General features: G+C 38.6%; 1 protein-coding gene across 1 annotated transcript in view; it reads left to right on the top strand.

Annotated features, from left to right (window-relative positions):
• Window positions 1–26,063, top strand: part of WASL (WASP like actin nucleation promoting factor) — a 67,702-nt gene that overhangs the window by 15,886 nt on the left and 25,753 nt on the right. Inside the window, exons 2-5 of the mRNA XM_019625916.1 lie at window positions 15,815–15,949; window positions 17,911–17,997; window positions 19,210–19,306; window positions 22,767–22,790. Of these exons, the coding sequence (XP_019481461.1) occupies window positions 15,815–15,949; window positions 17,911–17,997; window positions 19,210–19,306; window positions 22,767–22,790 (343 nt within the window). The remainder of the gene's footprint in view (window positions 1–15,814; window positions 15,950–17,910; window positions 17,998–19,209; window positions 19,307–22,766; window positions 22,791–26,063) is intronic.

Below are 26,063 nucleotides of genomic sequence, written 5' to 3'. Positions count from 1 at the left end.
CATATCAGTAAGTACACCATTTTCAATGGGTACAAATGGATTTACCAATTCCCTAAAAATGGACAGTATCACCACTCTTGCACTTTGGCACCATTATTAACCAAAACAAGGGTTACTTGAACACAGGCACTGTGATACTGTGACACTTAATCTGATGGCCACTTAGTGACTAAGGGGTCAGTCAGATATATATGCTGGATAAAGGGACGAGTCACATCCTGGTGGAATGGACCTAAGATGAGAAGTATGGCATGTTTGGGCATCAACAGATTATTTGACGTTATCTCTGGTATATATTGAGTTAATAGCAGGAGATGAAGGTGAAAGGTGTTAATTGCCTCAGGTTAAGAAGGAGCTTGAATCCTTTGCCAAAGAGTTTGGACCTTATTCTTATCAAATAGCAACCTCTTGTTAACCTAAAAATAAAATGGCCTTTCAAAGTGAGAGGCAACAAGCATTTATTTGAGATCAGTAAGAATAGCTCTTTGGGAAAGCACTGATTCAGGCAGAAGCCCAAATAGTGTTCTGATTAGGAGACAAAGGCAATGGGTATTTATGAGAAAGGGAAGGGGAACAGTAACATCAGTAGGAGGAAGACATTTCTACTGGTACAGACAACATAGTGATGTTCATTCTAAGCAATGTTTTATATTTTCAGCCCAGTAGTCATAATGACTGCTTCCTTGTTATTGCAAATAGTTCTTTGGGACACAATGTTGCTTTAGGCCCAGTCCAAAGATTATTTTGCCCTGTTTTAACATTCCAAAGATTTGAGGCATAAGATGTGCAAGGCACTTGTGCTGGAATAGGAGCTCCACCTCCATTGTAAATTGGCTTTGTTTATATTATTGTTTACCCTGTTATGTCTTAAAGCATGAATCTATATATTCATGGAATGAGATATATTCATGGAAAGATAATTGGAAGAATAATTTATGGAGAATAAAATAGAGGCACAGTGTCTCAGGCTGTGATAATACATCAGGCCAAAGGAAGATATAAGTTTTAGATCTCATTTATACAGTTGTATATAATAGCATATTATATATAGTGAAAATAGGTGTCTTCTCGCATTGATTTTCATTAAGATCTTAGAGGTATGAGAATATACATAATATAAATATTTACTTTGACCCCCCGTCGGGCACAACTGATCTCACAGATTCATTGCACACAAATTTTCAAATATGAAATACATCTTTACTAAATCACAAACACGACTGGCGATAGGTTATGGTAGAGGGGGAAGATATGGAAGCGATGAGTCACGATACTTAAGTTAACTGTTAGATATTTGAAAATTTGTGTGCAATGGGTCTGTGAGATCAGTTGCGCCCGGCAGAGGGTTAAGAAGTGTATTGTTAAGTGTTTTTTATTTTCTTTTTTGGGGGGTACAAACAACAGAAACTAGTTTTGGCTGGCTTAAGCAAAAGGTAATTGATTGACTACCAGATGGAATCCAAATCAGAAGTGAACAGTAACGTTTCAGGAGCAGCAGGAGGCTGGGAAGAAGCCTGGACAGCAGCAGGCATCAGTGGAACTTCTCTCAACACCAGTTATCTCTTCCCCAAACCACTGAGTCCTGTGACTAAGTTTGGAATTCTGAATTCCTGGGAGAGAACCTTAATGGACTGCACTTAGCACAGAAGCTCGTTCTTAGAGAGAGGCAGCAGCTGTGTCACATTAGAAGTGTTGGGGGTGGGGGACCAGCAGTGCCTGCAAGGTAGGTTTATCATATATATAAAAGCTAGTGAAAACCCTGTTAAGATACAGTACATCATGATTTATTTGGTCTCTCACTGACCTAAACGCGCTTTAGATCCCATTGTTAAAAATATTTACTCTCTACTCTACTGAAGTGCTTTTTTTAGTTAGAGCTCCAATCCCAGATTTGCAGACAGCAAAGGCATAAGGGTGTCTTCGTATTTTGGGAAACTTGGTTTTTTTTCTGGTTCTCTTGGTTGTAATTGACCAACTTGCTGAAAACAGAGGAAATACTAGCTCTCTAATTAGTCGGCCCTCCGTATCCGAGGGTTTTGCATCCATGGATACAGAGGGCTAACTGATGAAGTTCTGGTATCTGAGGGTGTCCTGGAACCAATCTCCTGCGATACCTAGGGATGACTCTACCAATTTTTGTAACATAGCAGTAGAGCTTTAAAATGATCTGACTGGGAATATAACAACTAATAAATCTGATAATATGAATATCATAATTAACATTCAATACGTACAATACCAAGCAATTTCCTAAGCACTTTATGTTATTTCATTTAATTCTAATAAAGGAACTGTTCAGAGCGCTTGGCATGTTTTAACTAATTTAATCTGCATACCAACCCAAAATGAAGTTAGTAATATTATCCCCATTTCACAGATGGGGAAACGGATAGGGAAGTTAAGTAAGCACCTAAAATCACATCGCTGTAAGCGGTGGAATCTATCCCAGAGTCTGCTTTCTGTCCTTACGCTGTTCTCTCTGACACATCCCTGATTCTCTGCCTCCCCTGGTCCCAGTCGGAATTCAGGCTCCCGTTTTAGCCTTCCTAGAGCACTTTCTTTCTCCTTTCATTTTGGTACCTGTGGCATACTTTGTTACAGTTATTTTTAAATAGACCTCTTTTATTAGGTTATTAGCTCATTTAAGTCAGGGACCATCTCTTAATTATCTGTTTTCAGCACATAATAAATATTTGTTAAATTGAATTTAATGCCCCATTCAAATTTAGTTTTTAAGATAGCCAGGCATTTTTTGAACAAATAGGATTTTCTTAATTCTTTTTATGATAAATACTATTCCTCCAATGATCCCAACTCTGTCCTACCCTTGATCTTATAAATTCCACATCTTGTTCTGAGAAAGTGTTTGTAGAAAACCTTTTCCCTGGGATTTCCAGAGCAGTACTGTCCAGTAGAACTTTTTATAATGGCGGACATATTCTGCGTTCATGATGTCTAATATATTATAGTAGTCACCTGTGGCTAGTGAGCATTTGAAATGTGGCTAGTCTGAGTGAGGAACTGAATTTTCAGCTTTAAATTTAGATAGCTCTGTGTGACTAGTGACTAAGTTATTAGACAGTGCAGCTCCAGGGAGCAGACGGAAGAGGAGCCCAGAACCTAGCACTGCCCTCCCGCCTGCCCCCCTAGCCACCCAGATACAGGCCTGCATACCTGGAAAAGACAGCAGCATTGTGAAAGGTTTACTTGGCTCAAAGCTCCCAAGTAATTTACACATTAAAAAAATTTAGAACATTCAAAAGATTAAATATGTGCATGGGATCTAAGAGCCACCCTTTCCATTTAAATGGAAATCATTAGCTTGTTATTTTGTTCCTTTACAGTGCCTAATGTAATTTTATAGAGTTAGTGTTATAGTGTATAAAATCCTCACATTCCCCCTCTACTCCCAGTTTCTTGATTATTAATGGTGATAAAGAAAAAACAGCATGATCTACCTTTTAATTTGGTTAGCTTCCTACTTCTTTGTGGGGGTTGCAGTCAAACACCTAGCTATACATGTCATTCAATTTCAATGATAATATCCAGAGTTAGAAATACTGGCTCAAGCATTTTGAATAAAAATTGGCTTTTGAAACTAGCAACATTGAGCTTTCTGAGGAACTATATAAAACCTAGTTTATTGAATAAGTATTTTTTAAATTATTGACTAGATCATTATTAATGTTTTACACTGCAGTTTTTAAGTCTGCCATTGTGAATACAGTGCCAGTCTTAAAAACAACTTCAGAAAGGTTCTTGCCTTTTTTTTTTTTTTTGCCTGTCTAATTCTTATGCATAATGTATTGGAGAGTCTCAAATGTACTTGAAGTCCTTAGGTTGTACATTGAATTGAATTGAAACTGTTACTCTCAGATTAGCCTTCTCTTTGCATGTTCTTCTCCCGCCTTCATTGTACACATGAAAGTCAAGCAAATGTGTTTATATATCACATACATGTCATATATATAATATGTACACATATTCTGTGCCTGCCTTTAAATGCTTGGATAATTATGAGTTGCTACATATAGAATAACAAGTATGGAAGACAAAGCCAATTGCATTTTAGACTTGCTTATCTTGATTAATTATGTTTAAGAGTTCAAAAGACTCAAAGGAACAGTTTGTGAAAGAAATCATAGACTTTGGCCTTCATTACAGACACAGGCTATAGTTGCCAAAGTTTGCTTTTTTTTTTAATCACTTATGCCTTTAGACATGGTAGTATGCTATTTTCAGCAATATTCACTTTGCTGAATTTTTAAGGGGAAACTTAAAAGCTACTAAAAATTCTTGGGTTGCAGTTCCTAGATTAGAAAGATGATCTCATTTTTTCCCCCCCAGACTTATCCATATGTGATTTGAATTGGTCTTTTTCTTTCGTGTGTGTGTGTGTGTGTGTGTGTGTGTGTGTGTGTGTGTTTCAAATCAATATTTAATTTTTGAAAAGCTAAAATATTCACCTCACTTAAAATAACAAACTATGAAAAGCAACATTTTGGGCACTGTGTATTTTTCTGTGCTGTATTTCCTTGCTCCAAAGTCCGTTGTCACTGTAGGAAGCAGATTGCCTTATGCCACGTCTTATGAATTTATTTATTTTGACCATGGTGAGAGTTAACTTTTAGGGTTATTGCCAGCCAGTCATAGCTCTTCTTTCACGCTCTATATTATAGTGTCTTTGATTCTGTAATACTTCTCATCCTTGCTCATTATTAGGAACTTACATCTCAGTGTTTTGTAGATTTGTCACTATTCCACGTAAGCAGGATTGTTAGCACTGCTTGCCTATATTTTCTGAGTCCGTGGGCTAAACTGCAGAGAACGTACAGCAGCTCTGCTGTCGAGGAAGCACTCAATTGGGCTTCTTTCCAGGAGAGTTGTTAATAGATCCTATGAGTCCTAACCCCTGTACTAGCTCTATCACAGATCATAATTTTTCCTGTTCTAAGCTTTTTGTTTTTCCGAATGAACTTCTAAGTTTCGCAGCAGGTTTGCTTTGTCTTATTTGTGATTCTGTATCTCATCTCAGTCTTTAGCAATTCCTGTCCACTATGAAATGTTTAACCCAACTATTTGTATCGTTTGAGACTACCTGGTTACCTACCAAGTCCACTGACTTTTGTCGAAGAAAATCTCCTTGGTAGGGCTTAGTGAAAAGAGAAACTGCTTCCTTCCTCTTTTGAGGGTGTCAGGAAAGGGATCCTCTAGGTGAAAACAGGTTTGAAAGGTGAGCAGAGTTAGACAGAGTTAGCCAGGTGAAAGGAGGGGAGAGCGGGTGCATGGGATTGAAATGGAAGATCAGGATATGAGTGAGGATCATGAATTAGAGAAAGACAGCCCCATGTGTCTTCAGAACACAGTGAGACAGATGAGGGAGGCTGCACATGCATTTCTTTATGTTACTGGGAACAAATTCTTTCCCCTATCATTTTGCTAATATTCTGCACTAATCAGACCACATGTAAAATATCCTCTTCATTTTACCAAGGACAGACAGACAAGCTGCTGAGGAATCAATAAATCAGATAAGAAATGATCAAAGTAAATTTTAGGTAAATAAGAGATGACCTGAGAAAGAAGTAGGGTTGTTAGGGACACATCTCTATGGAAGTGAGAGTGTTGCCAGCACGCAGAAATAAGTGTGCTGTAATTAGTGGGGATAGTTTTGCATTATTGTAGCTACATTAACTAGCACTGCTTATTACCTAGCAAATGCTCCACAGATATTTAAATAAATGATTAGAGAATAAAGTACCCATGAGTGGGAATTGCCAGGAAAACAAGTTTAGGTTCAGCATTAAGACTTCTCTAACTGAACTGCTCATCAAGATAGTTTTTTCCCTCAAGTGTGAGCTCCTTGTTACAGCCAGCATCCAAGCAAATGCTGTGTAATCACTTCTTAAGAATGTTGTATGGGGGATTCTTACACTGGATAGAAGATCGCCTGTAAAAGGAACTCCTACACACACACACACACACACACACACACACACACACACACACACACACACGCGTTACTCAGCCATGATTTTCTTAAGTGGGTAAGGTCATTGTATATGAAAAAGTTACTATGTTAAGTTTGATTTGGCAAAAGGAATATATCAGCTTAGGTAGTTCATTTTCTTTAGATGCAAAATTCTGTTGCACTAATTCGTCATTTTCCCATCCCAAGTAAGGCTGATTCAGGTTTTGTGGCGTGGAGCTTATATAATTTGGAGAGGCTCTCTTTAAAAAAAAAAACCCCAAATTCAAAATTAAGTATAAACATGAATGTTTATTTGGTATAAGAAGAGATCACAACAAACAAAAAATACTATAAACATCACAAAATCTAAAAAATTAGTTTATTATTATAATTTATTACTGTTATTAATTAACTAATACACCTCCTTGATATTTTTTGCCTACCTATTTTTGGCCACATATTCATTGATTGCCTCTTTATCGGACAACAATTTTATATTTCCTATAGAGAGACTCTTTCCTCTTATGGAAGGCTTCACAAATTATGCCTCGTAAACCAAATCCATCCTGCTTGTGTTGTAAATAAAGTTTTATTGGAACACAGCCATCTCCAAATTATCTATGGCTGCTTTTGCATGCTGCACCGAGAGCTGAAACCAAATGGCCCACTAAGCCTAAAATATTAACAGTTTGGCACTTTACAGAACTAGACTCCTGCTCTAGTATGTTCCATCAAAATTTGCTTTTATTATTGATCATTGTGAAGCGGAAAGAAATTTTTTGAAACCAGTTACTGGTAATGGCACATATGTAATTTCCTTCACTTTGCTTAGAGAGGGTCTTCTTGCCTGGGGATAACTGCCACTCTTTGATCTCATCTCAGTTAGCTGGACCACTGCCCCCTCCCCCAGAAGAGTCCATGAAGTTTGGTCATGGCATGCCTCTCCTAGCAGGGAGCTGGGCAGCACTCATTTAGATCCTTTTCCTTGGGGCTAAAGCTTGGGGTCTAGATGTATCACGTGGCCTAAGAGAGGACAGGTAATTAGCTGGGGCTGGACAGAGGCAGTGGCAGTACATCCTTGATGGAAGTGCCAGGGTCACCTAGAGAGGAGTCCCGATGTGAGGCTGGTGTTGCCACTACGTCGTGTCCCCAAAGGAGAACAAGCCAGGCCTTTTACGGGGCTCTTCTAAGTATAGGACCCTGAGACTTACATTCATTTGACTTCACAGTGAACCTGCCTATGTCCCCAGGACATTAAACTTATATCTGTTTGAAGTTTTTCTTGTCATAAAACCTTTTTTTCTCATGCACTAGCAGTCTTCTGTATTTTCCACCATCACCACCACCACTGCCAACCTTCCCTTTCGCTTCCCTAAAATAGGTAGGAAACTTCAACCAAATGGGAGCAGTAGAGGAATACAATTATATCAAGGATGTGTAGTTCTTGGAGAATCATTTAGATGGGGAAGGACAAAAATAGGACAAATGAGGAACTGGGATGAATCGGTGAGTAGTGTATGGTAAATACAAAACGAGCAACTGATACGGAAGTTCATCCAGAGCTGACCAATATATGGCCTTTGCGAGTAAGCTGACCTTTGCAGGTAAAATGATGGGAATGGATTATATGCTTGATCCATTTATGGTGAAATGGTATCAGATGGTAGTTGGCTCTAGGATTCGGGGCTACCCAAATCCTACCAGTGACCAAAGTACCGACCTTTCCACTCTCATCCCAAACGTATTTGCACAGGGAAGTGACAGAAGAATAAAGTGTGTGTGTGTGTGTGTGTGTGTGTGTGTGTATGTGTGTATGTATGTGTGTGTTGTTTGTGTTTGGGCCTCAGCAGGTAATGCTGAACTGTGGTGAGCTGAGGTGGGAATCCTAGAGCAGCTCCTTCCCACGTTTATTCTCTGAAAAATCCAAACCCAAATGTCAGGGTTTCCTGTAGTACATCTGACCCTGCGAGAGAGAGGCCGTCAAAAGGGAACAGGAGACAGAAGAGGAGAGAGAAGAAAACCTCCCTTTGAGCAGGTCCACTTAGGTTACAGGGGAGGGAGAGGCAGAGCAGAGCAAGCTGTGCCTGCACGCTTCCCTGTTACCAGTGTTCTCACCTGCCGGCGAACACGACCCGGTGTGATGAGAGCAGCGTCCCTCTCACTTGTACCTGCGTACGATTCTCCTTCAAGTAGAAAACTAAATGCCATGTGTAGTTTTAGCATCTATACAATTTGATTGTTTGCAGGTCTGTGCCACATAATTTACAGTTTTTTCTAAATGTATGAATTTAAATCATCGGCACCGCGTGAGATTGATGTGTGGCTGAGTGGTTTAGTGACTGAGCTTAGCCTGTTGCCCAGCACAGACGTTTAGATAACAGTTTTGGATATAAAATAATTTTTTAAATGGTTCCAAAACAGGAAGTATGCTGGTAATGAGAATGCACACTAAAACTTTTACGATTTGCAGTTTAAAAGTTGTGGTGACTTTACTGGTCATTTTCAATGTGTCCAATGGAAATGGAATGGAAGAAGGAGTGAGAACCATCTACTATAGTATTTTAGTACCCTCAACAATCCTTGACCTCTGTTATCTGCAAACAAACCACCTGAAAACTTGAATATTGTTGTAGTTAATTTCCCAGGATTCTGTGGATTGGCTGGGTGGTTAGTCTGTTCCGGTCACCGAGGCCCACTCACACAGTGACTGGCACTCAGCTGGCATGTGTAATGGGGAACCGGGCTCAGCCAGGACAGGTAGGGTGACCAGGGCCTTGTATCCGTGTGGTCTTCACTCCAGCTTTAGGGCAGCACTTCCAAGAGGGCAAGCCACAGTGCGCAAGTGCTTTTTAGGCTTCTGCTTCCGTTTGCTGAGGTCCTGTTGGTTAAAGCAAGTCACACGGACAAACGCAGGGTCAGTGGGGGAGGAGATTGTACAAGAACTGGGGTGCTGAGAGGCATCAAGGGCCATTACCAGAATGATACACCATGGTACCCCATTCCAGACGAGGTTTCCTACTGTATGTGGCTGTTTATCTCTAAGCTACAGAGTTGAGCTTTGTTTGATGTGACTTATGGTCTGTGACTTCCCCCCCTGCTACTCTTCTCTTTCTTACCCCAACCCCACAGCTCCCACTGCGCCCCGAGCACTTCCCCACGATTGGGTCTTTGTTGCTGTATCTTCCTAGAATGCTATTTTCTCCCCACTGCCCCTACCCCTTTGCTCACCAGACTAATCCCTTTTTATTTATTTGTTTATTTATTTTATTCTTTTATTTTTATTTTTTTTAGCTGTGCCATCCTGCCACCTGTTGGCAGCTCAGTGGCAGCTCAGCTCGGGCTGGGAATCGAACTGCTGTTGCTCAGAGCTCACACTCTTGAGCGAGCTCTTAACCAGCTGAGCCACTCGGCCGGCAACTTATCCCATTTTATCCTTCAGGCATGCTGTCACTTTAGGGAAGCCTTCCCGCACTAGGTAGGTTTTACATTTTCCTTGCATTCTGGGTTTTTCCATTACAGCATTTGTAATAGTGATTAACTTCTGTCTGCCCATTAGAACTCATGTTTCATGAGGAACATGTCTAATTCGTTTTTGTATTCGACCCCACTTACATTCCCACCCCACCTGTATTTATTACAATCCTGTGTACCTGGTTGTTACTCAGTAAACATTTGGTGAATCGATCTGCCTGGCTCAGTCGTTTCCTTCAGTAGCTATGAGACCTAGTGACCATTTGTGCTTGTTCGCTAAGACAGCAGCTGTGTTTAACTGGCTCCGTTTTTCTTTTCATTGTTGGGATTCTGTTTGTTACTTACTGCTTTTTTTCTCTTACTCTTCCTATCCGCCAGCTTTCCTTTTTTAAAAAATTAACTATTTTTTGTGGAGTCTTTTGTTTTTGATGTATTCTTTTTTCAATCTCTACCTTTTCCTATTGTTTTTTTCCTTTTTCTGGTTATTTCTCATGTGGAAATTACCAGATGATAACATTCCTCCTTTCCAGAGCAAATTATTTGTGTTTTCTTTTCCTGGATAATTTTTAGTGGTACTCAACACTCAGAGGAGTTTTGTTTCTACATTTTATTTTTTTTTTTAAAGATTTTTATTGGGGAATTGGGGGGATGGGAACAGTGCTGGGGAATTGGGGAAAGGGGAACAGACAAGTTGCTGTCCTTTTGTTCTTCAATCTAGTTGTGGAGGACGTTGCTTCACTGGCCCAAGTTGGCACCATCATTGCGCTCTTCTCTGGCGAGGCAGATCAGTCGCCGGCTTCTGGACGGCCGCTCACTGCGGCTGCTAGCCGCTCACGCTGGCTGCTGGCCACACACGGTAGCCCATGGCAATCCACTGCCACAGGGACTGCAGCCCACGCCGTCGCCGGCGACTCATGGCAGCCCAGCTCCAGGTTGAGCTGTTGTTCAGCATCTTAGCTGTGGAGGGCAGTGTCACTGGCCCTCATATGTGGGATCCGAACCGGGGCCCTCTGGCATCCCAAGCGAGTTCTTAACCATCGCGCCACTCGGCCGGCCCGTGTTTCTACATTTTAAATCGGTGTTTTCTGTCTTGGCTTTTTTAAGTTGCTATGTAACTGAGGTGTTGTTAGACTTTATTTAGGAAATTGCTCCTTGAACCACTCCATAATTCAGTAATTATAAGAATTCATCCAATTTTTAATCTTTCTTTACTTTCATAATTCCTTTATAATGTTGCATATCAAAATTTCATATTCAGGATAATAATGGGACATTTCATGTGAATACTTCATCAGAACATCTATGAACATATTTAAAACTTAGCTTTTATGTAATGAGAAAACTTAGGATGGATTTTCCCAGATTTGATTTTAGAAATTTGGGGACACACACACAAGCTGGAGTTTTGACCATTGATCTAGACCAGGGGTTGGCAAACTGCGGCTTGCCAGCCACATGCGGCTCTTTGGGTACGTTCCGTCTCAAAAGTTTGCTGACCCCTGGAAGAGCCAATCCTGTCTCTCACAACAATTTAAAAATTATTCGAGAGCCATAAAAAGATTTTTACATAATCACCGTCATGTGAATAATATCCTTTAAAAATTTATAAATGAAACTATGATAGATTTATTTTCATTTTCAGTTTTACTTCAGAGCCACATGTACGTAACCCGAAGAGCCACATGTGGCTCGCGAGCCGCAGTTTGTGGACCCCTGGTGGCTCTTCCGTCTCAAAAGTTTGCCGATCCCTGATCTAGGCTGTTGTAATCATAGAAAATACCTTATTGTATTCTGTCAAATGATTTTTATTTTCACATTCAGTTTATTTTGGATATTCATTGAAAATATACCTTTAAAAATTATTTCCATTTAACATTGTATATGCATTGGATGATTAAAATAATTGTTGTAAACAATTATTCAGTATTAAGTCATCTTAGCACTTGTAGGCAGTTGTTTGTCAAGGTAGGATCTACAGATCCTGGTATTTTCCAGTCTTCCATATCATCAGCTGATTCTATAATAAAAGAAACATCTATTTTCCTAATCCAAAATTCTTACTCTGGCCTGTCATATAATGTGGTTGTTCTGAAAATATGAACGGGGTTTAATGCGTGGAAGTGGTAGATGTTTGCAATTTCTTATTCAGGATGAAACTGCTTTGGTATATGTATAGAGGGAGTTGGAAGAAGTAGCAGTTTTCATAGTTTGGGTCATTGTGGCGGTGGCTAATATGCAGATGCCGCTGCCCAGAGAAGAGAATGAGAAGAGAGCCGCCTTCCCAAGACTGCCCTGGCCATGGCAGGAAGCTGAGAGTGTTACAGTTTAATGAATAATTTCTTCTTCCAAATGTTTTTATTTCAAAAGAATTTCATACTTAGAGAAAAGTCGTAAATAAAGTACAAAGAATTCCTTTATATCCTTCACCTAGATTTGTCAAATGTTTATAATATTTTATCATGGTTCCTGTTCTCTCTCTCTCTCTCTCTCTCTCTCTCTCTCTCTCTCTCTTTCTCTTTCTATCTATCTATCTATATCTATCTATCTATCTATCTATATATATATATACACACACACACACACACACACACACACACACACATATTGTTTTTTTCTGTGTCACTTGAGAGTAAGTTGCCCCTTTATAATACTTCAGGGTGTATATCTTAAAATCAGAGTCATTCTCTTATTCATTATCATAATCAAAATCAAAACATGCAGTTTTTAATTTAACAAATATTTGCTTACATTGGGCAAAGGTGAAATGAAAGTATAGGCTTGCAAACTATTCTAGTTGCTTAAGGGAATTACAGTGTATTCAATGGGTATTAAGTCCATTCTTCTATATTAAAATAAGATCTGTATTAGAATAAGATATGTGCTGTTACAAGATTTACATCAGATACACAACAAGTTATTTTAGAACTATTAAGAAGCAGACGATAATTTCAACCTAGGGAATCAGGGAAACACTTCTTGGCTGGTGCAGAGTCAGTCCAGGACAGGTGAAAGCACCCGGCTGAAGGACAGTAGGACAGATTCATATCCCAGAGTTCATCCTCCCTCTTATCTGTCCTTGACAATGGAGGTTCTGAGAATGAATGTGTTATTGCAGCAACTCAGGACTGTAATATCAGGATGCGTAAGATAGGCTCTGTTTCCACAGAAGTTGATACAGTGCTGTTTTCATTTTCATTAATAAAATTTAACTCTGACATTATTGAGCTAAGAAGAACTAGATTTCCTTTCCTAAGCACTTGTCCTTAGGTTGTTTTTCAATAATACCTTCTTGATTATGAAAGATGAGAAGTAATGGAGTTGATTAGTTGTAATTACTTTACAGGAATGGAAGGAATGTTTTTTTAAAACTTAATTAAGCCACTGTCAATCTAGAGTTGAAGGGATAGTCGCTGTTTTTGTGTTTCTAGCGTTTATATATTAAAGGTTATGTATGTAAGCTATTCTTACGTTCACTATAGATTCTGAATTAATAGAAAGGATTTTAAAAAGTGCTATGGTATATAATTTTCAGATTTTGCTTATTTAAGATAAAAAGAAGTGAAATAGACACACTTAGACTGAAAAAAGATTGTAGCAAAATTCTGAAAACCCAGCTACTGAAAATTGCTTATGATTAGCTGGGTTCTTTAGTATTAAAATTTTATAAATTGTTGTAGAGTAAGGTTTATAATGCCAACCATGTTTGTGTGGAAAATTATAAAAGTGTTTCATGGGTGTGTAATTCTTAAGCAAATGTTTTAAGAATTTGTTTTAAATTTATATAAATGTTTACATGTGGATTTTTAGTGTTGGAGTTTTTTTGGTTTTGAGTTCACATATACATCCAGACAATGTTTTACAGTGTTAATGTTTGGTCCTCTGGCAAGGGTATTTCCATAATGGAAGTTCAGACTATTTAATAACACATTTTTTCTTTTGCAAGCTGTTACTTCTTGTTTTCTGGTTTTAAAGAGTAAAGTAGGTGAATTTTTAGATCTTTTCTTTGGTATCTGGTTTCCTAATTGCTTCTCTTTTTAGAAATGAATGCATTTTGACAGTGCCATACTAAAAGGGCTGTAATTGAGATGAATTTTCTATAGAAAACAACTTTTGTCAGCTGATTTTTGAATTCTTCAATCTCACCTTTTATACCATTGGGTAATATATGCAAAATTTGTCTTCCTGAAGTGTTCAGTGCTAGGGTTCAGGATTGGGGAGCATAGGGAGCTACATGCTGAGACTGTACTTGCAGAAGAGCACAGTATGTGTTGAGCAGGCCAAAGCTGTACCCACATTCTTTCATCTCCTTTATAAACCCGATGTCCTAGTTTCTAAGCTATCTTCATAATGTTTGAATGGTTCTTGTGAACATTTTCCTGCTGCTTTGTGTCCTGTTCACAACTGTCTGTAAAATTCAAAGATGAGTTTGGTCTGCAAAAGTTAAAAACATAACGTGGAGCGCTGATATCTGGGAAAGTCTTTATAAAATTTTGATCCCCAACAGCATACTAACCTTACATGTCTAACTTTATTATTATTATTATTATAAAAGACATACATATATAATCGTTTTTTGGACTCCTCTTATCGGATATTCCCCAGGCATAGTTAAGTAACCCAAAACAACATTATCTCCAAATCTTAATGTAGTCTGTTTTTTAGAGAATTTAGAAGCTAGTAAGTGCTGTACCAGTATATATGTGTATCGCTGTTACTGAAACTAAGATCAAATAATTACATTCTAGATTATAATATAAAACATTTAGTTTAGAATTAAATGAAAGTTTCCATTGTTTCATGATACAGTCATGATACAGTCATGAGGGAGGTGGCAACATGGTATCCTGGAAAACCTAAATGCTCGAAGGTGTCCATTGCATGTAATGAATTAGTTTCTCTCCTGTGCATCTAAAAGGGTACTAGTTAGATACTAGTTAGATACATCCTTGAGAAAATTGGAACAATAATCGCTCAAGTCATTTTTCATAACTTCTGTATATTGTGCAGCTGTGTGGCCATGTGCAAGTCACTTAAAATCTTTTGTCCCCTCAGTAACATCTTTAGAAAAGGAGATAATAGAATCTACTTTCAAGGATGATACTGTATTCAAAGTGTCCAGCACTATAATTGGTAACTATAAGTTTAACATAGCACCTTAACTGCTATATAAAAATCAGCCTTTGTTAATACTTCATTGTTTCAATGTCCATGTCATTAGAAAACAGCATATTACAGGGAGTCAGAATATAGAATTTGAAGTCACAAACTTCCTGCATTGGAATTTCAGCTCTGCCACTTAACTTTGTGCTATTGGGCAAATTATTTATCTTCTTTAACTTTGGGTTTCTCAAGCATAAAATAAGGTTCTAATAGTAATAAAATTAAATGGGGTTTTATATATATATATATATATATAAAATATATATATATATATTTTTTAATTGGGGAATTGGGGGAGGGGAACAGTGTTGGGGAATTGGGGAAGGGGACCAGACAAGTTGTTGTTCTTTAATCTTAGTTGTGGAGGGCGCCAGTCGTCATCTGGCTGCCCATCGGCAGCTCGTGGCCTCTAAGTTAGATGTGCTCTGTTCAATCTTAGTTGCAGGTGGGTGTAGCCACCATCCCATGTGGGAGTTGAACCAGCAGTCTTGTTAAGAGCGCATGCTCTATCCACTGAGCCATCCGGGTTGCAGCTCAGCTAAAGGTGCTGAGTTCAGTCTTAGTTGCGGGTGGGCATAGCCACTATCCCATGCGGGAGTCGAACCCGGCAGCCTTGTTGTTAAGAGCACATGTTCTATCCACTGAGCCATCTGGGCGGCAGCTCAGTTCAGGGTTCCCAGTTCAGTCTTAGTTGCGGGCAGGTGTAGCCCACCATTGTACAGGCAGTCTTGTTAGGAGCACTGCTCTCACCAGCTGAGCCATCCTGCATCCTGTTGGCAGCTCAGCTTGGGTTCAGCGTCACTGGCCCAGGTGGGAATTGAACTGGCAGCCCTGTTCCTCAGAGCTTGTGCTCTTAAGCTAACTCTTAACCAACTGAGCCACTTGGCTGGCCCTAAATGGGGCTATATTTGAACGTGCTTAGGACACTTCATGACACATTCTCAGCATCAGTAAATGTTAGCTTTCAACAGTTACTTTCAGTACAGTTATTGTATAGTTATTTATTACTGCATAAGAAATTAATTCAAAAAGTAGTGGCTTAAAATAATAAGTATTATCTCCTTTTTTCTGTGGGTCAGAAATTCGGGAGCAGCTCAGCTGGTTGGGTCTGGTTTGGTTGTCTCTCATGAGGTTGCAGTCAAGAGGTCAGCAGGGCTACAGTCACCTGAATGTTATTTTGAACCTAATGGCTGTAAATCTTCTATTTTGCAGACTATGTCTTCAGCAGTGGTACAGTTATATGCAGCAGATCGGAACTGTATGTGGTCAAAGAAATGCAGTGGCGTTGCTTGTCTCGTTAAGGACAATCCACAGAGATCTTATTTTTTAAGAATATTTGATATCAAGGTGAGTTTTGTTTTGCTTGCACTTTAAACTGTAGGTGAATTGGTTTTCTACTTCAGTGATAATTTAGTGTAGATTTGTTTATCGTGTGTGTAATATTTAAATCATAATTTAATTGATATTAGAAGAATGAAGCTTGGTTTTAGATATTGCAGCGTGGGCATTCGGCATTGCGATCAAATGGGAATATGTCCTCAACCAGAACATGAACAGTCCCTAGTTTGTGTTTCTGCTGCCTTTGTTTGCTTGTGTGTGTGTGTGTTTGTTTGAAGCCTTTGGGGTTTGGGCTTTCCCCGCACTCTCTCCTTTTCTATTGATACTCTTTTATTCCATCCTACCTATTACAGACTGGTGTACATAGCCCTTTCAGAGGACTATAAAAGTATATTTTGGTTTGGTATGTACTTCAGCCCACATTTAAAGCATTATACGATCTTTATAATAATATATTTGCTACCTTTAAGTTTTCCTTTAAGTTTCTCAACATAGGTATGTTCAGGTTTTCAGTTTTGTGTCCCTCACTGAAACATAAATCCACATTGTCCTAGATTGGATGCCCCTTGTCAGGTATTCATCTCTTATAGTTACTGTGAAAGTAGTTCTCTTGCTGAGATGAAGTCTCCATTTATCTTTTAAAACCTTTTCCATAGGCAAGCCTCTTTGCTTAATAGTTATATGTGGATTGTAATGGGATTATAATTACAAAAAAATAAAAATAAAACTGACTTTGAACTCTTGGACAATCCTTATGGTTAGATAGATTATAGTCAAACTTGTATTTCTCTGGGCCTCAGCTTATTTATTTTTAAAATGGAATAACCATCTGTGTCTGTTGTAAAGTATTTCCCTGAGATTAAATGAAATTTAAGTTACTGCACTTTGTCAGTTGGGACCTCTTAACATCCACTTCCCCATACCCTGAGACAGGTGAGACATGGGGCACCCTCCTGTTGCTAACAGTGGCACACTATGGCAGAGATTCTGGGGTGGGGGGAGGGGGGAACACATGCAGAGTTAGAAAGAAATCCCTAAGTCCTTTGACATATTTCTCATCACCAATGAAAAAACACTGTTCAGAAATGGAACGCACATGTAACTCCACTGAGAAGAAAGGAATTCCATTGTAGTGGTCATTATGTATACCCAATGTATTTTAGATATTTTTAAATTGTGGTCTAGGTATAACCTTGCATTTCAGAAAAGAGCAGTGATTATGTTTCTCTAACCACTTATTTCCAGTTGCAGATAACCACTGCTGAATACTTGGAATTAGCCCTCATTGGTATTAAGGTTAATTAGATTTCTTACACTGTGGCCATGGATATGACAGCCATCCATGAGTCTCTTAACCACAGTTTAACTGTGGTGCATTCTAATCATTGGTTTCTTTCTGCACATGATTCATACTACTTATGACAGTGTTTAATTAGGCCACTCTGCAAAAGTTTGGAATTCAAAGATTGTAAATGAGCAATAGAGAGAGGATATGTTTGACCCTCCCATTATCTACACAGAATTGAGGAAAAGAGTATGAATATGAAGTCTTTTTGTCATATTGGATAGCACACAATCTATAAATACTGCTGGTGAAACTATGTATTGATAATCAGTGCATGTACAAGAGTATCCCACTCCTTCTGTCTAACGTTGATCATCTAGCAATGTTATAGTTATGTATTTGACCAAGTGTAACTGTATGTGGGAATGCTTGCCTAATGAGATTGATTATATCTCAGCACACTGAATTAAACTTACTTGATCTGTAGTTTTTTAAGACATTATCCAGTTATTAAGAAATTATTGATGAAATTATATGATATGCTCCTTATGGATGAGATGTGTGGTATGTGTGTATGTAAAAGCTACTGTTGATATCAGGAAGCCCCTTAATACTAGTCATCTGCTTTGTTTTATTACTGGAGATTATCTTTTTGGTAACTCTTTAACTTTTACTTTTTTTCTAGGATGGGAAACTATTGTGGGAACAAGAGCTATACAATAACTTTGTATATAATAGTCCTAGAGGATATTTTCATACCTTTGCTGGAGATGTAAGTTGTATTTTTCTTCATTGCTTTGTTTAATGTAATTGCTTTTACATGTGTCTGTGGAAGTCATTTATTTATGAGCTTTTTGTGTAAACAGTGTATAAAACATAAGGAATTATTTTACTTTTAAAAACTTTTTCATAGGTCTTATAGCTAAATAGGAAGAAATGGCTAAGATTTTAAGAGCCCAAAGAGTTTTAAAGAATACTGTAAATGCAATTTGCTATGTAGAAAAGTTTCATTCTTTTTTTATCCTCTCTGTGTCTCTGGGCAGATAGTTTAATCTCTCTGTGTGACTTTGGACAAATAGCTTAACCTTTATGGGCTTTAGTTTTCTTATCTGTAAAAATGAAGTCTTACTTGTTCCCTGTGGTAACTTTTAAATATTGGACATTTTATTGCCATTCAGATTACTTTCTGAAACAATAGTCTATGACCTAGAGGAGTGCTAAAATACAATAAATGGGGGGGAAAACAGAATTTTTTAAATATTGCATATACGTAGGGAAAATATTAGAAAGATTTCTATACCATATGCTTGCAGGGATTGAGTGACAGGATTATGGGTGAATTTAATTTTCTTTGTTTTTATATTTGTATTTTCTAAATTTTCTACAGTGAATAAAAGGTTGGATTAGATAATATATCCATCTTTTCAGACAGTATTTTTTTCTCTGAAATGTGAAAATTTCTTCTTGATAGGATAAAAATATATGTACATATTTTAAAGTGTGCATTAAATGCCATATAATGCCAGTATGTTTCCATATTTTAAATAATTTATCTGAATTAAGGTTACAATTTAAATAATACCTGTAATTAGGCTGTAAAATAAAACCATAAACTAGTAAAGATAGAGTTGACCTGCATTTTACTAACTTTTCCATTGTTTACCTTTTCTAAGCTGAATTATTTACAGAGCTCTATTGAAGGATCAGATTAAATTTGCTACTTTGTTTTTCGTTAAAGTATTCAGTTTAATATTTGAGTATCTACTGTGTTAGGTAACTTTTCTAATAGTAGGCTTTTGTTTTACCTTTTTACTTTTTGCCTTCTTAAGTTATTCAGGTCATAAAATAAGTTCTTGTCTGCGAATAAAGTCAAGCTTTCCTTCTTCACAGATGTACCTCTGTTGGTTATCTACTTTTTCGTTATATAAAGTAAAGCTAAATTTGTGTTTTTTGTTGTTTATCTTTTTTGATGACAATGTTGCAGACTTGTCAAGTTGCTCTTAATTTTGCCAATGAAGAAGAAGCAAAAAAATTCCGAAAAGCAGTTACAGACTTGTTGGGTCGGCGACAAAGGAAATCTGGTAAGCTTTTTTTCATAATTCTTTTAAATAGGAGCTGGCTAACTATAGCTTATCAGACAGATCTGGCCCGCTGCCTATTTTTATAAATTAGGTTTTATTGAAACACAGCTATGCTCATTGGGTTACATATTGTCTATGACTGTTTTATTGCCACAACACAGTTGGATAGTTGTGACAAAGACTATATGGCACAAAAAGCCTAAAATATTTACTATCTGGCCCTTTGCCCCCATCCTCCCCTCTCTCTCCCGAGAGAGAAAGAGAGAGAGAGAGAGACAGAGAGAGAGAGAGACAGAGAGAGACAGAGAGAGAGAGAGAGTAAGGTTGCTAATCCTTACCTTAAAAGAAATGGTATTTTTACTGAGAACCAATTTTTTTCAGATTTACTGAAGACCTCACTCTAATAACCTTTTTTGGTTAACATCCCATATATACTGACTCAGATTTGCATTTTTAAGGAATTGTTCATAACTTACATTTTTAAAAGTACTTTGTACCTTGTGAAAAAATTCTTCAGGCAAGCCTAGAAGCAAACCAGCAAAGTTGCAGGCAAGCTCTGTAAACAGGCCTTGTCTCTGTTTTGTCCCTAATGTTGTAAATTATGAAGCCATAAGAAGCTTAGTTTAATGCATGAGACTTTAATACATATAAAACAATTAGAGAAGGATTCATTGCAGCACAGAGCTCCAAAGTCATTGGTACAGGACTATTTGGCAACAGTGTGCCGGCCTTTCTGTTGTAAAGTAGAAGATGGGTGATTAAGAGGCGACCATCTCCCAAATCGTCTGCGTAAGCAAATCAGTTTTAGGAGAAGTGACATACGGGAGTTGAGATGAGCACATCAATTGCCTTAAAACCAGCGATGCCTGTTTATTTCTTGAAAAGTCTCCCTGTCCATCCAAGGATACATGTTCCCCCAGTTTGAAGATCACTGTATTAAGATTGTGTTTTACCAGTAAGAGAGTATAAGCCATGAGAAAGGAGAGACTGGATCCAGAAAACAGGAATGTAAAAGCATGTATTCCATTTTATATCTTTATTCCAATTTACATCTTTGTTATTATTTTAGTGGGTTCCAAGAGGCAGGTGAAGTAAAAATGAAAATAAAATGAACTAAGTTGTTGCCTCACTTATTATATCCCACATGTTGTAATGAGTGAATAGAATTTTTAGGGGCCTGTTATTTTTGTTACTTCTTTTTTGAGGATTCCATTCTAGGAAAGGATTTAATGCTATGGAATAATTTATGGTTCGGTGTCTATTTCAGCTTTATGGCCTCGTGCTAGGTAGGCTACGGGCTCCCTGCGGATTTTTTTGGCCGAAATATGTGACATTTTCAATATTAAACAGAGTAAAACATACTTCTTAAAATATGGAATAATTGACTTTGAAATTGGTAGGTCACTTAGTCTTTTACCTGGTATAGGAATTCTGTTTGATATCCTTCCCAATCTTTTTAGACAGTGTTTCAAAAGCCAAGATCCTGTTAGGGGGGCAGCGGATTCATCACTAGGTAGTAGGTCTTGCTAATCACACTCCACGCTCGCCTCTCTTTAACTTAGTTGCATGGATTCCAACTTTTGGAGCAACAAAGAATTAGCCTGTTTTATTTTCTTCCCAATAGCCATCTACTCTTGGAAGCCATCTATTATCTACTTCTTTAGTCTCACCAGTTCCAGTTTCTTATTCCTCACATGATGTAGTTTATAGACTCACCGTCCTGTGTACACTGCTCTGAATCCAGTATAGATTTTTATGTCTTCTGCAGATGGTCCAAACTTGAAGAATGGTCCAGCCTCAAATATGATGTTCAGATTTGAACGCAGTACTCCAAAAGTCATCTGACGAGTACCGTAATAATACTAAAATGTCCCTTGAGTCCATTCAACACTGTTCTGCTAATGTTGCCACCAAATCTCTCACACCATTAACTCCCATCCTTCTTTGTTCAGCCAGACCCTCCCTTCTTTCCCATGGATGCTTCTCAAGCCAGGATAGCATCATGTACCTAAGTAACTGCTTTTTAGAACTTACACTCTGAACTTTATATTTATCTCAGTATAGTTCCATTTGTGTGTCATCACCAATTTAAGAAGTATTTCCTCCCTGGATGCAGAGATAACATCACCTTGGACATTGGTGATTGACATTCAGTGACATATTAATAGATAGGACCTAATTACTTCAAATGTTTCAGAAAGTTACTTCATCAGACCACCAGATGGAGTAATACACTTATATTTACCATTGCCTGGATTTTTAACTTTTGTCTTCCGATTAAATCCTACCAATTTTAGTTTATGGCTGTTTATAATCTAACTATTTTATTATAACCTTATTTATGTGTATTTCTCTTATAATTTTGGAACATTTTGTATTAGAAAACCTGTGGAAATTAACATTTGTTTAAAATTCTTCAAACACTTTTGAACTTTCTTAAAGCCCAAGTTGTATCAAACCTGATACGTAAGAGTGTGAATGCAAAGGACTGCTAGAAGTTCTCCTGGCTTTTCTCCTACCTAGTGGGCTCTAGCTTTTCAGCATCGTTTTGGTTGGCCCCGGTGCTCAGACATCTCTGGGTATTCTCATTACCTTTGTGCTTTCATTCAGCCCCATAGCTTCAAATACTCTCTGTATGCCGATGACTCCGAGTTTCATCTACACTGCTTACCTCTCCCTGACCTTGGGACTTGTCTACTTTAGCTGGTGTCAGAACAGCCTTCAGACTTGATGTGTCTGAGTAGGACGCGTGGTCGGTGTTCCCCAGCCCCACGCAGACCTGTTCCTACTCCTCGCCTGCTCTTCCCATCTCAGTAAAAAGCATTGACCCCACCTCGTCACTGGCCCACCAAGGTCCCTCATGAGTCCTGTCAGTGAGTCACGTTGGGTCCGCCTTCAAAAACATGTCCTGGATCTGTTCTCACTACCTCTGCTGCTAGCACCCTGATGCAAGCCACTGTCATCTGTCATCCGGACAACCCTAACTCCCTGACTAGTCTCCCTGGTGCCACTCTATGCCTCCTGCTATCTTTTTCCCCACTTAGTAGCCAGAGCGAACTTTTAAAAACATAGTTTAGATCATGTCACTTGCCCTCTTCAAAAACCTATGAAAGCTTCCTATTTATATGTAGAATACTTAACCTGTTCCTTAACTGTGGCCTGTGGGACCCCACATGATCCTGTCTGTCTCTCCTTCTGACTTCCCTCCTTCCACTCTCCCTTTCTCTCCTGGCCAGTCTTCATGATGTTCCTTCATCCTGTTCCCTCCATAGGGCCTTTGAGTATGTTGGTCCCTCACTTTATCCAGATATCTGTTCAAATGTCAATTCCTCAGAGAAACCGTCCTTAACTGTCTTTACATCAACTTAGGGATAAGACAGAGTTTAGGTAGATTAATTTTTTATGTTGATGTTTGTATTACATATATCTAATAATATTCTTTCAATTTATTTTCTAACAGAGAAAAGACGAGACCCCCCAAATGGTAAGCTCTTTAATATTGATCAAAAAGATCTTAAATTATAGTTTAATCCTTGTAAAAACATGTATCATACATTAATACCTGATACTTAATATCTGTGATCAAATACTGTAATTTATTATGTTCTTTTTTTGGGGGGAGGGGTATTGGGGAAGGGGAACAGCCAAGTTGTTGTCCTTCAGTCTTAGTTGTGGAGGGCGCTGCTAGCTCAGCTCCAAGTCTAGTCGCCATCTGGCTGCCTGTCGGCAGCTCGCAGCAACTCAGCTCAAGGTGCCGTGTTCAATCTTAGCTGCGGGTGGGTGTAGCCCACCATCCCATGTGGGAGTCGAACTGGCAACCTTGTTAGGAACATGTGTTCTTACCAGCTGAGGCACCCTGCCACCTGTTGGCAGCTCAGTGGCAGCTCAGCTCAGACGCAGCTCACTGGCCCATGTGGAAATCGAACCAGTAACCTGTTGCTCAGAGCTCACACTCTTAACCAACTGAGCCACTCGGCCAGCCCTAGTATGTTCTTATTTTGAAATAACAGATGATGGATGTTGCTTAGAAATGTACTGTTTGGTTTGCTTTTTTCTAGGATGAAGGAAGACTACATAGGGGGAAGATCACTATTTGTAGATCTTCATTCTGTATTCAAAATTGATTAAGTTTAGAAACTTGACAAAGTGGCTTTAATATCTTCTTAAAGGCAGTAAATTTTGCCTAGCATATTTGTTCATTTCCTACTTTAGATTTATCCTTTTGTCTTGTTTCAAAATATTATTTCACAGTGGTAATATAAAACTAGCCCCTTTCAGAGCGAGCAATTACTATGATGGTATGTTTAGAACTAATAATAGCTATACATAACCCTCCTTAATTTGATAATGAACTCTTGAAGTATTATGAATTCATTTATTTAAAAAATATATTATATACTGAAAGTAACACCAAGATACAAAGGACAAAGTCCCAGACCTCTAGGCCAGAGATTCTCATCCTTGACTCCATAAACACTCCCTGAAATTGGGTACTAAATTTTATAAGTGTATATGTTTTTTTCCTCTGGAGTCTCCCCAGAGAATGTGGTTTTCCTCACATTTAAATGTGACCCTCTGAAGGTAAGTAACTATTGCCCCAGGAGATCTCTTTATAATGGGGAATTTGGCTGCTGCTTTCTAAAAGCATTTCAGATCTTCTCATCAGAATTTAGAATGATTAATTACCCAAGGTAACACTTAATACCGAGCTCTTAACATATAACAACTGCTGGTGATTCTTGGGGCTTGTTTCTTTTAAACAGCTATATTGCCCTCTGATTTTATCCTTAAAAATTTTCCCCTTATAAAAACATGAACCAAGTACTGTGTATTCAATTTTGGGTTATTTGCCTTGTAATATTTTTAAATGTCTGACTACCTTCAGTAGTGCTTACCACATGCCAAGTACTGCGTACTTTGACTTTCTCTTTTAGAGGGAAATTTTAATACTAACTTTATAGGGCTGCTGTGGAGATTAAATGATGTACTCATAGCACTTAATAAATACTAGTTACTGTGATGACAATGACAACAATAATAATAGCAGCTACTATTTAATGATCATTTACTACCTGCCAGGCACTGTTCTGCAACCTAAAGAAGTAGCTCCTAATATCCTCATTTGATAGATGAGCAAACTGGGGCACGGATATGTTCACGGTCATGTTACTAGGAAGCAGGGTTCAGTCTCAAGCAGTGTAACTCCATAGTCGCTTCACCACTGTGCTACGGCAAAATTCTGAAAGAGAACCTGAGACCCAGAGAGAGTAAATGCCTCCATTGATGCAGTTCGTGTGTGACAGGCAAAGGAGACAGCCGCTGAGTCAGAAGTCATGCCTCTGTGAACCTTTAGAGCAATGTTATCATTCTTTCTCCTGGAGGTGTGCTCAATATTTTCATCTCTTCATTAAATTACTTTGCATTCTGTGAATGTATATTGAGGACCAGTGGGGAACGCTTCCTAGTGGTGGCGACTTTGGGGAAAGTAACCTGAGATTTTAAAGGGGCGATGTTGTACAAATAGTATAGTTAAGGTTAAGGGTATAAGAACTTCATGGTTCATAAAATAATTTAGTATTTTCAATGCACATAAAATGGATTTCTGAAGAGGTATGTAATCTGTGAATAGATAGAATTTGGATATTTTTCTTTTAAAGATTTTTTTGGGGAATTGGGGGAGAGGAACAGCGCTGGGGAATTGGGGGAAGGGGAACAGACAAGTTGCTGTCCTTTTGTTCTTCAGTCTAGTTGTGGAGGACATTGCTTCACTGGCCCATGTTGGTATTATCATTGTGCTGTTCCCGGTTGAGGCAGATTGGTCACCGGCCTCTGGACAGTCGCTCACGGCAGTTGCCAACCACTCACAGTAGCTTATGGCAGCCCACTGCAGCAGGGCCTGCAGCCTACACCGTTGCTGGCAACTCACAGCAGCCCAGCTCCAGATCGAGCTGTTGTTCACCATCTTAGCTGTAGAGGGCGCAGCGTCACTGGACCTCATGTGGGATCTGAACCGGGGCCCTGCTGCTCAGAGCTGGCGTCCCAAGCCAACTCCTAACCAACATACCACACAGCCAGCCCTGGATAGTCTATATGACAGTTGATGTCTCATAATTTTATTACCCTTACTAAGAGAGATACTCATAATTAATGCAGTGTTTTTCTCTACATGGGATTGACCTTGCTTTTAAATCTTTATAGTTCTAACCACTTTGGTGCAGTAGTCCCAAACTTTTTTCTTCACATAAATGGAGAATTAAAAAATATCATTAAAAGGCAGTTACATGGCATGTATTGCCAATATTTGTACGTATTTATTGAGAAAATATATATAACGTGACATTAATATGTTACATTAACAATAAAGAGTGAAGTAACTAGGACTAGAAGCCTGCAGCAGTTGTCTTGCTCCCTCTCCTGTGTGGAGGAGACCCCTGCTGTGGAGGCAGTGTGTTCCTTTTCTGAGTTTGGGGCACAGCCACTAGGTGGCAATGGATGCCTTCCCCACCTTGCTGGTCCTGCAGGCGCTTTGTTTCAGGTCCTCATTTAGGTTACCAGTTTAGCAGCTCTCTTCCAATGTAATCGTTAAAAAGACACCTTATGCGGAAGTAACATGTTCCTGAACTGCAATTCAGTGTCTTCCTCACTAACTCCTAATCCATACATCTTTTTTTCTTTATTGGTCCAGTCTCACCTTTTAGCTTAGACGCTTTCCAATGATTTGTTCTCAGCTTCATGACTGCTTGACATCAGAGGCCTC

The sequence above is a fragment of the Hipposideros armiger genome, unplaced genomic scaffold (genome assembly GCF_001890085.2).
Source record: "Hipposideros armiger isolate ML-2016 unplaced genomic scaffold, ASM189008v1 scaffold_645, whole genome shotgun sequence".
In the NCBI taxonomy this organism is placed as follows: Eukaryota; Metazoa; Chordata; class Mammalia; order Chiroptera; family Hipposideridae; genus Hipposideros; species Hipposideros armiger.
The sequence above is the reverse complement of the archived record's forward strand: the minus strand, read 5'-3'. Positions and strand labels throughout refer to the sequence as shown.